The sequence below is a fragment of the Linepithema humile genome, chromosome 2 (assembly GCF_040581485.1).
Source record: "Linepithema humile isolate Giens D197 chromosome 2, Lhum_UNIL_v1.0, whole genome shotgun sequence".
Taxonomy (NCBI): domain Eukaryota; kingdom Metazoa; phylum Arthropoda; class Insecta; order Hymenoptera; family Formicidae; genus Linepithema; species Linepithema humile.
In genome coordinates this window covers 6502296-6521887 of record NC_090129.1, presented here as the reverse complement: position 1 = coordinate 6521887, position 19592 = coordinate 6502296, and the positions used below count along the sequence as shown (strand labels likewise).

General features: G+C 37.4%; 1 protein-coding gene across 3 annotated transcripts in view; it reads left to right on the top strand.

The window, feature by feature from the left end:
- Positions 1–19327, top strand: part of LOC105678667 (uncharacterized) — a 217308-nt gene extending 197981 nt beyond the window's left edge. For 2 of the 3 annotated variants that reach the window (XM_067348948.1, XM_067348947.1), the window contains 2 exons: positions 13382–13603; positions 15966–19327. In XM_067348948.1, coding sequence (XP_067205049.1) covers positions 13382–13603; positions 15966–16604 — 861 coding nt within the window. In that variant the 3' untranslated portion in view covers positions 16605–19327. The remainder of the gene's footprint in view (positions 1–13381; positions 13604–15965) is intronic. The other variant, XM_067348949.1, reaches the window with a different exon arrangement.
- Positions 19328–19592: the final 265 nt, after the last annotated feature.

The following is a 19592-nucleotide window of genomic DNA, read 5'->3' as shown; positions in this document are numbered from 1 at the left end:
ACGCACTAACATCCGCTTTTTTTTATTTTTATTGCTTTTTTTTACTCTTTTAATAATTTTATTGTTTGGGAAAAGTTAATAATGAGTTAAAGATGATAAAAAAATGTAATTTACACAAACGATACAAATTTTAACGCACTCTGTAAATAAAAAATTGTGAATAATCTCATGCTTTTACAGAATAACGTGACTCGGTATGTCACGTTATTCTGGAAAAGTCATTATGTTTCTTACAGGATGCTGTTAAACTTTTTTAAACTTTAAGTCGGTTCTTTCAAGTTGATTCACAACGCTGCTCGCGTAGTAAAATTTTAATATAAAATTTACTCGCACGTTATTTGATTTACAATAATTTCCATAACACGATCTACGATAATGCGATACGAAATTGTGAAAAACAAAAAGAAATTAAAAAGGGAAGAAGAAGAAATCCCGAATGAAAAGTAACATTCTTGCGTTCGCTGTATCTTGTTAATACAAAACTTTGATCCCACGTCGCGATCGATCGGTCGCGAGTGTACTTTGGTGAGCCCTTTTTTATTTTAAACGCGCGTAAAAATCGTGTGGCAAACGAAGTAAAAACGAAGAGGTGAGCAGCTGACGCGTGATTATCGTAAACCGGCGAGCTGGAATCGGTTCGCCTTATCTTGCTCGGTTTCTTCCTTGCGTTTCCTCGCCATCGCAGCTTATCTTCGCGCCTTGCTCTCTTTTTCTATCTCTCGTCAAATAGGATTTCACTCCTCTCTTCAGATTTATTCGCGGGTACACGGCGCGCTCGGTTTACTCCCTTTTTACCTGCTATTCCGAGATGATGCTAGAATGCGAAATCACGAATAGAGAACGGTGATCGAATCGATGAGAAAAAGGTATGTAAACAAACATTTGCGCTTCAAAATCCTAAAAATGTGCCTTTGCTCGTTTGCAAAATACAATAATATCAAATAATTTATTTATGAAATCAAAACAAATAAATATAAACATACGTAATAATAAATACGATAAAGTATATAAAACAACCGTTAAAACAACGGCATTAATAAAAGATATTTATAAATTTAAAGCTTTTAAGAAATAAAATCGAGTTTTATCAATTTTATGCGAAAATGGAAAGAATTTTTATTATTGTGATATTATTGAACCTTTAATTATACCATTATACGGACAGTTAATTTCGAAGCAATTTACAGCAATCAAACGGCTGGTTAATTTACTTCAATAAATTTAATGCAGGTTCTCCATTTTTGCTAACCTGTTTTCCAAAATCTGTTTTCTACATTAAATTTATAAACGACAATTACACGCCATTAATTTCTCGGCGTACACGTTAATTGCCGTATAATTAAATAAGAGATAATTAGTCGAAACGGGTAACAAAAGGGCTGCTGGAATCCGTATTAAAGCGTCATATTTATCAAAAATATAAATCCTCAACTGAAACAAAAGAGGCAAAGAGAGCGGTGACGTTGGAGTGGAAAGGGATGTGAAAATGCTGAACGAATGACATTCGGACGAGGAGGTAAAACGTGACGATGAATGGAGTGTCGAAACGGGCAAATGGGATTCAGCGATATCAAAACGACATACAGCGTATCCATTTCTAAAAACGCTCTGGTCTCCCCCCCCCCCACACACACACACACACACATGTAAAATGTGGTGCACATCATATTTTCTCATTTACCTGACATCGCGGACATGGGGCGATGTTAATCGACCTCAGAACTGATATTTGGACAGTTCTTACAGAGCTAAACGTTACTTCGTGTTGGGAGACATTTATATGAAAGAAATTGATATTGCATATTTATAAAACATACTGATTTTATCATACTGCCTCTAAAGGAATGAAAGATTCCTAAATATACTGTTTATAAAAAATTAACAAATTTTTAATACGGTGTGTGCGTCAAGTTTAGCGATTTCCAATTATTACTATTTAATTGCAAAGAACGATTAGGAAATATTTCCTTGATGAAAAAAAGCGAAACAGAATTGACAACGACGTTTTCTCTATTGTCGCAATATTCGGTGTGCAAAGCTAAATGACCGAAAAAATACAGTATTAGTCTAAGTTTTTTTTGTTGCGCAAAATCCTTTCTATAGATTGCACAGAGAACCGCAGACAACGAAACGATATAAACACCATCGATTTCCGATTTTCTCCACGACTATCAGATACAATTTCGACTTCGGGCCATTCAATTCGCCATATAAAATTATACGCAAATTGAGTCCAGTGTCTTTGCCATTGTACAAAATTATCAACATTAACGCATTTGTATGTCAATGTATTTGTATGTCGATTTGTAAATTGATCGACTTTTGCTTTATTTGATTATAAAAAACTTAGCATTGATATATTTTATATGATATTCTATAAAAAATAATTGTTAAAAATTGCTATAATAAGCAATGCAATTAATACTTAATGTAATTATGTAAGGAGCAATCAGTAAAAAGGGGAGTGAAGATATTATGATTCCTTTTACAGCACCTAATGGCAAAAAAATGCTCGTAAAAATAAGAACTGTGTAAATTTGACGCAGCAACGACAAAGCGTTATTACGTCTCCTTCCAGTTTTTAATCCAAGAAAGTGATCTTATTATGTATGTCTATTTATCGATCGTCGAGGTGAATGAAATCGAACAAGATTACTTAAATCTGATGATAGAATCGCTAAGTGATTTTCATCGTAAAAATGCAGAATAAAAAAGCCGTAAAGCACGGTAGTAAATACTACATCGTCGAATTAAACGGTCGCTATCATTTTTCCATTATCCGGATTCGCTTCGGCGGAGTTGGCCGACTTATTTAAATTTAATGCTGACCCATTCGGGGATCGCTCGATGCCATTAACCCTGAATTGCACACCGGGTATCCTGCTAAAAATTTCTGCAAACGAGACTGACATACAAATCACATAAATGTAACAAATGTAACAAAGTGACACGATAATCAAATCTGTTGAAATGAAACATGTCCAAAACTATAATACTCTTCGCGAGCTACAAAATTTTATTATGGAAATGATTTTTTTCTCGAAAATTGAAGCACGGCGAGAGATTACATCACATTTTTCGGATGTCGCTTCCAAATCAACGAAATTCTTTCTGACATCTATTGAAATTGTAAAATTTTTGATACAAATAGAATTACTGTTAACATTTTCAATTTTAAAATGAGACACTAACTTCACAGATTATATAATAAATACGGTAATGTTTTTATTTTATTATACGTAACAGCGTACGAATGTTAGCTAATTTATTAAGAGCGCTAATCGAGCAATTGATTAGTCTCCATATACAAGCGCGACACGAACCGAGCAACGAGCAACGCGAGACAGAGGGAAGACGAAAAACAATGAATAAAGACCAGGGTGTTTGCATCGACTTTATTTAAATCCAATTTCGACCCGAAAGAGTAGTAAGCAGGGTCGCTGTTGCCCGAGAACCCCATCTTCAGTCGCTATAAAATACATTTCTAGGACGAGAGACACACGGCTTTTCCCGACCCGCTTGCGCGGCTTGTCGTCGGTAATATTGCTCGCAATAAATTACGCGGTTCTCTCTGAGCGTTCCAGGCCCCTCCCTCTTTTTATCTCATTCTCCACCGCGGAATCCGTCCCGAATATCCTTCGAGACGATCCTGGCCAAGACTCGTGCGCTACATATCGTCAAAAATTTCCATGAGAATATCGCGACAACTTATTATCTACTGCTAACCGCTTGGCCCTCGACATTGAGAAATAGCACGCCGGATTTTTAACTCTTAAATATACATACGCGTTTTCAAGTACTTGCACTTAATTGCATTCTTGCGTACATGCGACTGATTCACGATAATTCATAATTATTTTATTTAGGATTCATAAAGAATGGAAAAAAATATTTTTGTGAATGTTTATTAATATAATTTTTTGAATATTTTGAGAATTTTTTAACATGGCTGAGGAAAAATGTTTGAGGCGTGGCTGGGATTTTATTCTTGCAATCGCGTTATCCTTTTACAGTTATTTTAAATTGTAAAAATTATATATATTAAATCATGCATTTATATATAAATTTTACTTTCAGTTTACACTGTAAAAAAGTCGGTAAATTTACATAATTAAGATGTAAAAATTACAAAATAAATACGATAAATAACAGAAATTCACAGAAATATGTAATGTAAATTTACATAATTTCATAAATTTTATACTGTTTACTTAGTATATTTCCGTTATTTATCATGTAATTTTTACATCTTAGTTGTGTAAATTTATCGAATCTTTTTATACTGTACATTTTTTATTAAATTGTTTACTTTAAAAGGATTTTTTAAACTGGAAAATAGCATTTATTTATGTCTACTATTAACGCTTGTAACTTTTTAATTGTTTTATCATTGCAAGGATTCAAGTACTTTTATGGTACTCTTAATGTCCATTACAAGCAAAATTTACTTACGATGTTTGCAAAGAAAAGATCTTCTGGAATCATTCCAATAAAGAATAGCTATCTGGCAAGCGGGCATTATTTCGGGATTAAAAGTCTTTGTCTCGAATCACTGACCGGACTGTCCGCCCTGCACTTACGGGCGCTTACATCCTGCTTTAAGCGCCCTTAACCGCCATGTGACCTTTAACGTGTATAAGCCGCCGAATGGAGTGGGAATAAAACGCGCACGATGTCCTGAGCGTGTAATTCGCGGAATATCGCGGATAAATTGCGCAACTGGAAAATATCCTCGGCCGTTCGCCGATACCGCACAAAGGGGTGGATTTAATATAACGCATGAGGGTGCGATTATAAACAATGCGGCCCGTCGGAGCTTTCAGTGATCATCCCCGTGCGGCTTCCATCTCTATTCTGCGCATCACAAACAGTCTGGCCGGCGATTATTGTTCGAAAAGAGCCGTCAGGAACAGAATTATGGGCAAAATATTGTTACGAGACTCTTCAGGGGTGTAAAGCGTGTAAAAAAATATCTAGAAATAATGTGCTTATTTTTATCTTGTTATTTTTAAATTTTATTATATCTCTCTTTTTTATTTTATTTATATATTGCAGCATGCTTAATACACTTACTTCACAATTTTTGTTATTTTCATCCACGTGTCATTAATCTTATCGGGAGCTGTAAATTTACTGTGTAACGGCAGAGAAAAAAATGGAAAACTCTCGCCCGCATCGTCCAGTCTCCCTTCCACCGAGAAACTGAGACTTTATGTGTTCGCGAAATGCCGCTTGCACGGTCTAGCCGGGCGCGAAAGATGAAGAGAGACGAAATTTAATACTTCGTCGCCGTATATTAAATCGCGATGGCGTGGACAATGGCGGGTTCGGCGACCCTTGAATGCGAATATCCTGATAAAATTTAACGGGCCAGCTGCACCCCGCGAACTTTGCGCTCTCTCTCTCTCTCTCTTTCTCTCTCCTCCCGCTACCTTGCCTTTTTACATGCGATACATACGTAGTTGACACACGGTGTTTGCGTCTGACGCCGGGTCTATAGAAAGCGCGGACAAAGGAATTGATTACTTTAGCGCGACGCAGGATACGGGATGGGGTACGGAACGCACAGCCAGCAGCACATCCCTTCGCACCGTAACTTACAGTTTTCGCGATGAATTTGTAGCCGGTGCTTTTCTCAAGGAAAACGCGGCGCGACTTCTTGCTGCGATGTAATTTTACGCGGAAAATTAAAATGTTTTTAGAAAATAAGCGCGCCGTCGAGAATAAGAATAAATAGCAAAATCTCATTTTTCAGATAATTGCAATTTATTTTTTACGAACGTTTATGTAAAAGAATCACAATGCTCTGGCAAATAAAAGTTTTCGCCGAAAAGAAGTTAATTCTGACAAAGTATAATAAAGTGCAATTGCACGGAACCAAGAAATGCAAAGTAAAAAGCTGTAAATATCTGAAAATATTTATTTTTATTTTATGATGTAAATATTGTTATTGAAATTGTGAACAATATAAAACGATTAAATATTAATTAATTGAGAAAACAGTGAAAAATTATTGGAATAATGTCGGTGTTAATTAAATAATAATCGACAGTTGTATACCACATAATTGGAAAATAATTACATTCCCCGTCAATGACAAAAGCAAGGGTTCGACACGCGACGAACAGAAAGGCTATGATATTTAATAATAATGCGTCAGTGTTACACACATTGGTTTGTTGAAAAGAGAGCCACAGAATCCCGCGAGGCTGTAAAATAATTTGTAACCGGCGAAGAGAGAGTGTGAGAGTGAGAGGGAATTATATGGCGCTCGTGCTATGCTCCGCAATTAGCGGGAATCAATTTGCGTCGGAAACTATTAAACACCACTTCCTTCCGTCCTAATTTTCCGGCATTATTCGCTTACTCCCCACCCCCCTTTCCCCCCCCCCCAACCCCGAAGACACACCAGCCGCATAAAATGCCGGCGGCGCGAATAACATAAATTACGAAGTCGACCCGTGTCGACGATAATCAACAAGCCGACAAGTATATATGCGCAACGCGTATAATTACAGAATGTAATTCTCGATTTACAAAATCGATCTCGTTTTGAACGATGAATATGCGCGCAAAACGTATAAACATACTTTTATCGCTGACTGTAATCGAGTCTTTCCGTTCCAGGTGATTCCAGCTCAAATCTGAAAAAACATTTAGTAATAAAAGTCTTTAATAATAAAAGTTAAATAAGCTTTTTATGTAGATTTAAATTTAAATTAATATAAAATAATAATATAAAATAATTTATTATAATATAAAAAATATAATATTTAATTAAATAATTTCTAACTCTGTCTCTTAAAAATTTTAAATAACGCTATAATATTTTTAACGTGTTTTACATTCTTCATTTTGTCGTTAAAGTATTATATGTTAAATATTTCAGGAAAAATGCATGAAATCGATTTAAATGTGACTTTATTTAAGCATTTTCAGTTTTATCGTGGATCGTGATTAAAAATTCGAGTTGGAAGGAGAGTGTGACAATTATTAACAATATTAACTTAACTTTCAGGTTTAAACCGACGCGACGTATAAATCAAGTCCCTCATTTACGTCATGAGTGCATGAACATGATTTTCCAACCCGTTCTGATCAAAATGACGAACTTTATTCGCGATCACATTAAACTAGTGAATAGCGTAGATTAGTAATCCGCGCGAAATCAAGCGCGAGCTCTGCATTATTAAAACTTTTCACATTACGTTCGGGTTTAGATATCTATACTATTAAAAAATGCCTCACATTCTCGCCAAACGTACTCGCTTTAACGCACTGACAACGTCCTGGAACTCTCTCAAAACCAGGCCGTCGCCAAAAATACTATCCTTCACATAAAACTGGCGACATTCTGAGCAAAGCAATTGTATATCAGATACAAAGGTAAATAAATAAAACCTACCACGCGATCCTGTCGTTGGCAGTCACGGTTCATTACGATTCTCGTGAACGGAGAAGGCGACGTCCTTGCGTAATTTCGGCCAATTTTCTCGGCATTATTTCCGTCGCTTGGCACGCTCGACTGGAGTGCCCTCGTAAATCTGGCGATCTGCGCCGGCAAAATTATTTTCTGCCAAAAAAAAAAGAGATAGGATGGCACGGGCGTGAAAACGAAGAGCCCGGGCATCGGTATCGTGTGCGCTGCGAATTCCTACGAACTTGGTGGTGAATTACGAGGGCGCGCGCTGTACGCAACGGCTGACATACGTGCCTCTTTTTGCATACCCTCTTCTCTCAGGAGAACGCCATCCGAAAAAAAGACCAGATGCTGACGACATTTTTACAGCTTTCGCGCGAGAACGTAACTAAAAGTGATGGCGCAATTCAGCAGATATTTTTATCATTAATCTACTGTAATAAAATATATCAATTTAATTTATACTTTTCCACGTTTGTAATCAACAATTTGCACTATTCTATTTTGAGACAGACGTGTGTGCGTATAGAGAGGGAGAAATGTAAAATTGAATCTCAATTTACTAATGTGAATGTAAATAATAATTTAATTGATTAAATTTGTTCAAGTTAATTGTCAAGTATAATTCGTGCTTTGGAGAAGAGAAAGTCATTTAGCATAACAGAAAAAAAGTAAAAAATTTAATTTATCTAAAAGAAACGCTCGTCTAATTACGTCACCACTTTTGACTCATTGTTTATCCAAGGTAGTTTTACGCACCCGTGAATTCAACTCATTTGCACCACCGAACCGATTTCGACGAAGCTTTCCCACTGGCGTTTTCATATGGGAAACAGAAAAGGTTCCGAGCAAAAAACTGTGAAGGACTTTTCGTGTCGTGGCTTTGCGAAAAACGCCACAGTTTCGCGCTCATTCCGCGTTTGATTTCGGTTTTTTACTTGATTTCTGTTCAGTTGCTGTAATTTGCCTTTTTCACAGAAAACGTCACCCGAGAATTATTCTCATTTCTGCCATTGCTTTGTTATTTTCGGACGAAAAAACAAATTTCGAAGTACTTTGTACTGGACATAGTTTTATGTGTACATAGAAAGGTATCTAGAACTGTCTAATAATTAGTTGTTTTTTTGCTAGAAAGATTTATATGGCAATAATTACTAAGAACACAACTAAAAAAAATTACATTAATCTGTGCAAAAAATTTATATATTAAAGTATAATTATATTATTTATGTATTTAGGCTATAAATTAATTAATAAACTTATATTATACATTTTTAGTAATTAAAAAATACAGAATAACCTCAAAAGGATTAGCTGAGGTTTCTATAAAGAAGAATATTTTTAAATTTTGATTAAAGAAATTTAGGAGGAGTAGTCCTTTTATATATAGTTCTTTTATAATTATAATACATAAATAAAATTAATTAATGTACTCGGGAACAAAGTAATATTTTTACGGTTGCAGCATGTGTGTGTGTGTATCGAGATGAAATGTGCATCATAGCAAAGCCACAGTATCCTTATAAATAATTATACGTAAAAAGTTTCTCATTAGAGAGACCGGGTTGTTTCATCCGTGGCGTGATATTCTTTTCTTTTACGGCTGTATTTTTATTTATTTCACATATTTATAACAAATTCATTATGATACGCCGTCAGTGTGTAAAAATTGATAAAAATTATGAAGTATGTAAATCAATTAATAACGGTAGAAAAATAGTAAAAATAAATATTTATATAAAGTTATTACTTTATTAAACTTTTATATTTTTATATCATATTTTATCTCACATATAAATTTATAAAATTTATTTTATCAATTTTTTATTTTATTGGAAATTTACAAGTTTTTTATATTTTTGATAAATATATACATGTGCTATTTATCTTGATTTAGAAACTATGAATTTTGACTTGGAAGACCCCTAACAGCTGAGAGTTGACGTCTAACAGCAGGAGTTCGAAGTTTAGAGTTGAGACTTGTGAATTGAGAGTTTACGTACACGCGAGTTCGCCAACTTTACTCAAAATTACATTTTAAGATCCCGGTGATGCTATTCCATACTTCTCCAGAGACGTAATTTTAGTGCAGCTTTATCGCCGATGTTATATCGCGCCGAATGTATCTTTACTGAGCGCGAGTAAAGCTTCGTGCTAACGAATCGCGCATTCAGATTCACGGAAACCGCGGAATAATGTCAAAGCCAAGTCTTCGGCAACGCAACTGTCGACGCGTTTCATTTTCAGCCGTCTGAATAGTCTCGAAAAACAAATTCGCGGCACGTATGTACGCGCCTCATCCGCTTTTAATCTCGATGACGAGGAGAACAACAACGACGCTGGGATTTGGATTTTATTCATGCCGCTCTTCAGCCGCGCGCGAATTCCGCACTGATGAAACCGGACGGGATTTCGCGGGCGAGCTGGAGAACGCGATCCCCAGGAAGCTACGCTCGTCAGCGAGCGCTTGTCAGGAAGCAATAAATATCGCCGCTCGTAAATATCACGGTTAGCAACAATAAATCCCGTGTTACTTTAGAATTTCCACGCACGAGGTAAATCTCAAAGGACGGCGAGCGTTGTATTTCGACTCTCGTCGCGCGTTTATTAATCTTACATCATCTTGCAAATTTAGAGAGAATATCACAATAATTTATGTGATTTCGAGCATTGCTTTAGATGTAACTTTAAGTGCTGCAATAACGTGAACCTCATATATTTGTTACCTTTTTATTTATAATGCTATTTGTATATTTATGTTAACTGTATATGTCATTTAATAAGGATATATACGAGTTATCAGTGATCCAGCAAACTAGACTTGCTGTATAAACCTTGTTTAAGAACTTTATTGAGAGAAGAAAACAGCATATAATATGAAGTATAATATTATCTCGAGGGATGTGTACTCTATTCGCGCAAATTCAAAGTTTTGCGCATATCGCACGGTCGAGATTAGACTGGACAGACTACGAAAATATATACAAGCTATTTCCTTGTTTGAGATAACCAAAGTTCTAACGGCGTGTCCTCAAATTTAGCGTCGAAAATTTTAGTTTACGGTACACAAGTTAAAAATGTATAGCAGCAATTTTGTCTTTTGCAGCAATAAAAATCCTGTATAATATTTGTGTTAAAACATTACACAGGAGTCATTTTATTCACATAATTATATTAAAACTAAAATAATTATAGTTTAATATATTTTTGTATTCAACAAAGCCTTTAATTAGGATAGACAAAAATATATTTTTTTTATTTAACCATCAGTCGTGCGAGTATTGAATTTTTTACTTAAAATGATGTATGCTTTTGACCGTGTCGATTTGGAATATTTTATTTAAACATGTATATTTGACAGAAGTATCACAAACGATTATAGATATGTCATTGTCGATATGCACTTTATGCAATATATAATATAATGATTTGTCAACGCACTACAAACACCTAGCTCTCGATAGTCGTTACCAGTTTCGAAAACTTTTTTTTTTTTATTCGATTGAGATCAGCTGGGTCAAGCTAGATAAATGGACTGTCGAGGAGGTTCTTTAGAGAATGGAATCCTACTCTCGACCCTGTTTGTCCAGCGGATACAGAATAGTCACGCACGATCGTACTCTTTGAATCATATCGAGAAAAAAAGCATCAATGTTATTTTATATTTACGAATATTTACATTACTTTAATCGCTGTAAAAATCAGCGTATCAATATCGGTTTTATCGGTTTTCTATTGACAGTGTCCTTTAGTTTACAGTTGAGGATGTTTAGCTCTCTGATGTTTTTAATTCTATTTTATTAAAAAAATACATGTACCTAATATATGCGTTTGTATCAATTTTAAGAAATCTTTTTAATAATTTTGTCGTAAAATGTCAGAATGTAAATTTTCATGTGAGAAGCGCTGTGGTTGAAATATTCTCGCCGCCGAGAAATATTCTCAACATTAGGACGAAATCACGTAGCGCATTAGGCAGATCAGGATGAAAATATTTTCGATTCGAGAGAACAATCCGACGATCGAACGATCGTTTTCGGCGAAGAGGTTCTGCTATTAGGAAACAATAACGACGGCAACCGACTTAACGTAAAATGTTGCGTGCTCTTCGAAAGAATTTCTCGCTGACTGTCGGAATTTTATCGTCAATTTTACTTCTTGGAATCTTTTTACAGTCTTCAATCATTTTTAACAATAACAAATTGAAAGGCAGCGTGGCGTGTATCCACCTTGAAAAAAAAGATCCGCCGTCAAAGTCGCGCGCCACTCTCGTCAAGCTTAGTTTACGCAGCTCGAGATTCGCATAAATCTCGCATGAAGTTTGAAAGTAACGCTAACTTATTAATGAACGCACGCGCGTCTAATGTACGGTGCGCAAACTAAGCGAACAGGCGAGCTTCCGCTTACATAGTTTTCCGTGGAGAAGCGAGCTCTTCGTTTCGCTCGCTCCCGTGAGATACACTCGTTGCTCCCCGAGCGACGACGTTCTCTGCATAATGAAACCGCTCTGCACCGCCCGTGCCTCTCCGCCCCGCCGAGATCGAACGAGCAACTACGCCGTCGTTTCTGGATCCTTTATTTAATCCTTTGTATTCTTAACGATTTTGAAGAGGAATCAACATCTGTATTTGATGCGCCTTAATGAACACGTTTTTAAAAACGAATTTCGGGAGAAAGAGATCTCGGCGGAAAATCTTTCGTCGAACGTATCTCGCGAATAAAAATACGAAGTTTCAACAAATTTGCCTTCGCGACGGAGAGATTAACTCGCGCGAGATGACACTTCGGCGAATTAGTCGTGCCTTGTTAACCCCGTGTCAGCGTGCACCGTGCGCCCATATAATCCGCGTCGCGCGGCTCCTCCTCCCGCCGTCTTATTGCCGGAATAACGTAATATCGTCGACGTGTATAGTCGACGAGATCGTCGCGACGACGACGGTACGCGTACGCTAAGACGTTCTCCATCCGCCTTAACGACATTCTCGTGGCGGATTAGGTCGAGTGAGACGGTAGTCTCGAAGTTACGAAGCAACGAGAGTATAGCGCATCGCTGCTCCGTGTCGATCCGCGATAGGATTAGCCGGTGCTCCGACGAACCAGAAGCGGAAGAGATGCCGCGCGCTTAGAGGTCCTGACGTCGACATTTTCACGTGCCCGCATCGTTTACGCGCGATTTAGCGGAAGCGTCATCCAGTTTGAGCTTTTAGCATAATATAGTATCGTCGGATATTCGCGGTTCGAGCGATTATATAATCAATGCGGGTATCTTAAGCGGTGACCTGCAAGCTCAGATTCCATTTCATAATCGCATAATATTAATTATTAACTTGAACAAGTCATACGGTCTTTTTTATGTAAAACGCTCTTTGAACCAATTTAACCAACGTAAATATAAATTCTTCAAGTTAACAATTAATTGAAGAAGAAAACTTTATATTTACGTTGATTAAATTGATTGAAAGGACCGCATTACATAAAAAAAAAAAAGATCGTATTTTAATAATTCAAAGCTACTTAATTAAGATCGAAATTAGATCTTGGAACTTTTGACACTTGATTGATCAGAAAGGATTAATTTTCGATACTTTCTCTTATTAAAGGCAAAGTTCTGCCATTAGTATACATCATCGTTTCATGAACCTCTCTTAACAAAGTTAACAACGAGGAGTAAGCGACGAGTAAATTATGAAAATAAAAAAATTTAAGTATCTAATTCGAAAGAAATTGCAAAAAAATTCATTGCCTTCTTCATAACCCTTGTTAAAATTTTTTATTTTCCACAACTATTACGTATAAATTAATTATTAGATATAAATGCATTATTTATTTTGAAATATATAAAATTAATATAAACGTACACAATTTATAACTACGTTTATCATTCTTTCCGGAGGACATTAGTGAAATTTCAATCTAAAATCGTAGGTTTTCTTGAAATATTATATTTATCTAATATTATAGGGTTTTTCGCAGGAATCCGACAGTCTGGCAGTGTTCTCCGAGCTGCTGAGGTACACAAGCGTGCGTGAACTGAGTCTGTGCAACGCACGTCTGCATTTGGCAGTACACGAGGGTCCTTTGTCGAGACTGGGACGTCGCGACGATGCCGGCGCCGAGCTTCTCCGAGCCGCACCGCCTCCAGCCTGTCCCGCAATTGTCTTCCTGAGACTAGCCGGATTCCAGGTGGGTGACTACTACTTTCGCTTCGAAAATAGTAGATGAAATATTTAAGAAAATCATTGTCGCTGAGATCGTCGCTTGAATATTCGAACACGACGATAGCCGTCAATTAATTTTTTATTATTGCCAAACTATATTTTGTTATTATAGTTGACCGAAAAATTAATTACTGAATTTCAATTCAGGAATTGATTTTCCTACTTCAAAATGTTGACTCTTTCCTCTTCGATCCTTTCTCCATTCGTCTGTTTCACAAATCTTCAACTTTTTGCATCTTCAACGTCAATTTTCATAAATGTTATCCAGGAGATCCATATGTGTACATATTAAACAGTGGAGAAATTTGAAAATTACCTCGAAATGATTTCCAACCGTCTTGTATAGCATTATCCGAAGCAGAGTATAAAATGATAACAAGGCAAGCCTTGGGACGGTTTAACCCGTCTGCAAACTCGCTTACGAACTTGATCCCGCGATGTAACACCGTAATGACATATGCGATCCTATTATACTGCGCTAACGAAGCCTGACCGTTCGCTGGTCAAACTGATGCAGTTACACGTTCTCAAATGCGGCGCATACGGATGCCCGTGCCATTACGGCAAGATAGCGTGCGTATGTACAGTATCGCGCCGTTTCCAGTAGACGCAGATGTAACTGTCCGTTTCCCTCGACCAAGCTCCTCCCTGAATGTAGTACAAGACTGCGCGCCCATTCTGTTCCCGAGATCTGGCAGCATCCATTAGGTGGACATATCCGCGCTCCGTCCGAGACGAGGCAGTTCGTGATCCGAGTCTCTCTCGTGGATGATTCGTCTCGGCGTGAAAAATGAATCGTCGCTGCGGTCCATGAAACACACCGTAAAAGAAAATCGGTTAGCCACCGCTGAACCGAATATCATTTTCCCACGCCTTAATATCAACCCGCGGTAATTCCGACAGCCGGAAATTGTGAACGTGCCGGCACATGTAACATCCCGAATATTGTCTTTTCTTCTAATATTGTACTCGAGAATCTTACGGATCTGGAATCCAGAAATTTTCTTTCGAAATGAAACAGCGCGAGATATCATTTTATCATAACTCACGCTAGATTTTGTGTAATATCGGCAAATGCATTCTTTTCTATTAGAATAATTTTGTTCTTTACAATGAAATAATATATACAATATTAAAATAATAGAGTGTTAAGATAAAATGATTTCTAAATCTGTCGCCTGATTTTCGTGATAAACTTTGTATACGATTTTCATAAAATCTATGAAATCTTATCTGCTAGTGATATAAAAAAATCTAATATAAATTATTTCAGATGCCAAAAAAATCTGTGCGCTTTTCTTATATTAAATTTAATATTAAAAAAACCTATACAAACTTTAAATAAGACACAAAAATATCTAGAAGCAACCATTTTTAATTTCGATATATGTTTAAATAAATTGCATAAGTCTGAACTCCGTTTGAATAAGCAGCGTCCCTTAGTACATTTATTAAACGGAGACTATTAAGAGATGACTACTCCATTTCGTGTCCAGAATGCCAATTCCATTCCATGTTCGCCAGAGATTTCGTGTGCTCTTCTCCTTTATCTATAACTCATATATTTTCTATTACACGCGCAATTACAATTGGCTGCGCCACGGCAGCGATAAATAAAGGACGGTGCCCGGTACCGACATTCGTCTTCGTTGTCTCCGCATTACGCCGACTCCCGATTCTACTCTCTTCGCTCTACAGGGTGATTCCAAAACAGAACGTTTAATTTTGCAAGCGCATTCTTTATCTTTGTCAGTTTCTAATTGATTTTTCCTCCAGGAAAATCTTTATTTGTCGCAAGTCTTCGAGTTTCAACATTTTTATTAATAGATATTTTTATCACAGGTGTTTTTATTAATTAATTTTCATCTTGAAAGATTTGACGAAACTATAATATATTCGCTTTTTTTTCAAAGTTTGGAAAGATTAAGCGAACTTCTTCCACTTTAGATGAATTTTTCCAAATTTTTGAACAAATTGAAAGATTGTTGTGGCAAAATTTATAATTTTAAAATTAATTAATTAAACTCCGTTCAAAATTCAATGAAGTATGAAATCTCGATATTAAATAAACGTCTTTCAAAATTTAATTTTCACAATGCTATTTATGTCCAACTATTTGTTACTTGGATAATGAAGAATTGATTTAAAATTGGAAATCAGACGAGAAATTGCTCGCCTTCAGGACACCCTATGCATTTCTCTTTCTCTTCCTCTTTCTCTCCTTTCCTCTCTTTCGTTCTCTCTATTTCCCCATCTCTCAGATCCGAAAGCGTGTGAAACAAATTGCGCCCGATAAGGTCTGCCGAGGGAATTATTTCTGATTGCAGGTGACAGTGAACGATCGTCTGGCGCTGCGCGGACCATTGCTATTGCCGTTCCTGGCGGGCTTTACGTCATTGAGCGAGCTCGATCTGTCGCTAGACAAGTCGACGATCGGCGGCAGCAGCGGCTCGCTGCTCTTCATCGACGACAAGATCCTGCAGCAGTTCTTCTGCTGCTTGGCGGCGCACTTTCGCGGCTTACAGTCGCTTCGCATCAACTTCTGGCGTATCACATTGGAGGACAGCGACCGGACGATGCGGCAGATCGCCAAATATCTCAAGCTTTGCGGCCTGAGCTTCCTCAGGGCGAACGGCTTGATCGTCACCGACAGCGCCAAGCGGGTGCAAATGGAGCACGTATTCGTGCAAACGGTGCTCACGCATCTGCAGTGCCTCACCTGGCTGTGCCTGGACGGCGTAGAGCTCACCGAGACGCAGGCCACCAGCATCGGTAAATGCGTGCGCGATCGTTATCCTGGCACTTCTTTGGAGATCAGCGCCAAGGACGTGCACGTCAGATCGGTCAAGGCGCTGGTGACCGCGGCCGAGGAAGGCGGCCGGACGGAGGTGGTGTACACCGGCGGCTCCAACTGTCGTCTGAAGATCACGAAGGTGCAGAAGAGCGGCCGGAACAAGAAGAAATGAAGAGATCGCGAGCGATTATTTAGAGAACTATCTTGGAATAGTTTGCCGCGAGGCAAAGAGGAACGACGGATCGAACGACCGAGATGGATTGGGTCTCTTCACGGATGAGACTGCGGAATCGGAAGAAAAAGAGAAAGCGAAGAAAAAAAAAGAATAGAGTCGATGGATCTGCGCTGGGGAAGAAGCGAGCGAAATCCGGAGATTTCGAAGAGATTAGATAAGATGGAGATATAATGTAGATTTCGTAGAAGAGAGTATCGGAGAGTATATCGAGCGAGCATCGATTTCAGCTGCGCGAGGCGCGTATAGGACGAAGATGCATGGGTGGAGGAGCGAGTTTTTAATTTAGTGGATTTTCGTCCTACTGTGATTTCGTTTCTTGCGCGTCGGCGCGCTCACCTACGATATAAACTCTAGATTATAGCGATTATTAGCCCTCGAGAACGATTCACGGAGACAGCGAAAAGTACGCGCATCTAACGCCTTCGAGAAATTAATCGAAATAGCTGTTTGAGAAATTTTTCACTATTCTAACGGAATGGATATCACTCTTCGTCAATGTCGAAATCGTTTAAATCGTACGATGCCGAATGGCAAAAACATTGATTTAAAGATTTGATTTAAAGATTTAAAAAAAACATTAAACAGAGACTGTAATATTATTCACACATGAACAAAATTGTAAAATACTTGCTTGTAAACTTAGATATTAATAATGCCGTCATCTAAGCGGAATTATAATATACATTCTATTATTTCACATATTTTTTATAATTCTTTTATTTCGAAGCATAAAAAGATTGCATCACGTTCATCACACTTTTCGAAATATATTTGCTCTAATATACAGCAAGATTATTTGCTCCATTTTATACACTCCGTTGTGCCGATGAATTTTTATGAATATATCTCGCTTGTTAGAATTCTGAAGAAGCCGGTTTCGATTCCACTGGATGAACGAAGATCCGATGCCGTATGAATAAATCTTCCTCTCGACATTTTTTTCGAGAGACGAGAAAGAAAACGGCGGGGAGAGCGAAAATACTTATCGCAAGGCGAGAGGGATATTTATGTGGGGAAAAACAAGAGGCTGTTGCGATTACATAGGTACCGTTCGTTGTTGTTAGATGGAGATGTAAGATACGATTCAGAGTAATATATTATTAGCGATATAGATCACACGATCGTCACGATATTATTAAATGTTACGACCGACCGATCCGCTGCGAGACGCGGGCCGAGACGCGGTGGCTTTACCGAAAGTGTGGCGCGTTGTTGGAGACTTGGAGAAATTTTATAGAGTAAATTCTAAACGGTAGAAACACACATACTCATACACGTGCGTACGTGCGATTTTGCGTTTCCGCGGCGGTGTGAAAGGAAAGAAAGTCGAGTATTCGTAAAACTACAGTAAGGAATACCTACACATAGGCAGGCACCGACGCAGGCTATTGTTGTATAAAGTAATTAATTATTGTAATTAAGATAACTGCCAAATCTCGTAATACTTGAAGACCCGTACTTTCGCATGCAGCATTTAGCGTTGAACTCGGTTCATTTAATAAAAAAAGAAAAACATCGCCTCTAACGTCCGATCGCGTTTAGCGCTGAATGCAGGCTGCGAATGCTTTTACTATCGTTTATTAATGTCACGCAGACATTTTAGAAAATTGTTCCTGCGATTACGCGACGAATCCAATAGATCGCATCTTAAAAAAGTTTGAGAATGATATTACGCAGCGCGATCTCGATCGATCGATCGTGATCAATTGCACCAACGATAACTGCCATTCAACTGGTACCACCAATGCAAATTAAAAAAAAAAAAAAAAAAAACGATCAGCGAAACGCGGAGGAGTCGTGGTTGATTTTTGAGTTTTGCCTTATACAAAGCGCCGGGCAAAAGTCTGATATCAGCAATTGTATAAGAAACGCGTAATACCATAGAAAAATAGGCACTAAACTTATACAAATTTTATTATAAATCAGAATATTTAAGAGTTTAATAGCAAATAGAAGAATGTTTCTTTTTCGATTTAATTTTATTACAAAATTTTATTGTGTCCAGTAATTTTATTTTAAAAAGAAAATTAAGATTTATCGTGAATTAGTTAGAATTTAAAAATTGTTAGCGATGTTTTATTCAAGATAGAATTGATATCAAACGCAAGCCTTTCTTTTGACCTCGGTCTTTTGGTTGGCGCTTGTGAAGAATAGCAATTTAGAAGAATTTCCTCTGCCTTTTCGTGACGTTTTTCCGGGACGTGCAGCACCATCCCGCGCGCAATCCTTTATTGTCCGACTAGATACGTAAGTGCTCCCGCTCGAGCGTGTGTACGACGAATTTTGTCATTTTTGATAGTTTGCTATGTACATAAGAGTCTCTTCGATTATGCCGCGCGGCGTGGCAGAGAGAGAGAAAGAAAGAGAGAGAGAAGAATTGCCGCGCGGCCTGTTAACATTTGTGAGTCCATTTTACGAGGAAACCAATATTCGGCAAGACTGAAGCTGATATCACACATTCACAAACTCATATACATACACACAGGCACATTACGTGGTTACGTGACCGAGCGATATATCCGCGGCGACTTGCGAGATAAGCGCCCGACATACCCACGTGTGGAATCAACTTGAGTAATTTTATTATAAATATTTATGTATTTATATGTGTACACACATATCCTCTCCAAATAAATGTAATATGTGTTTGAAAAAAAGAACTTCTCGTCCTAATATTTCTATACTTGGCGAACATAGTATTTTTACAAAAGAAATTAGAGTATATAAATTAAATTATCAATAATTTATTTAATTTATTAGGTTAAGAGATTAAAAAATTGCATGTAATATCATTATTTAAGAATTATCAGTGCGACATTTAAAATAAAAAATATCTGCTAAAAATTTTAAGGAAAATATACAACTGTAAAGTAGCAAATAATAATCTGCTAATGCTGATTGATTAAACGTACGATTTCTGTTTAT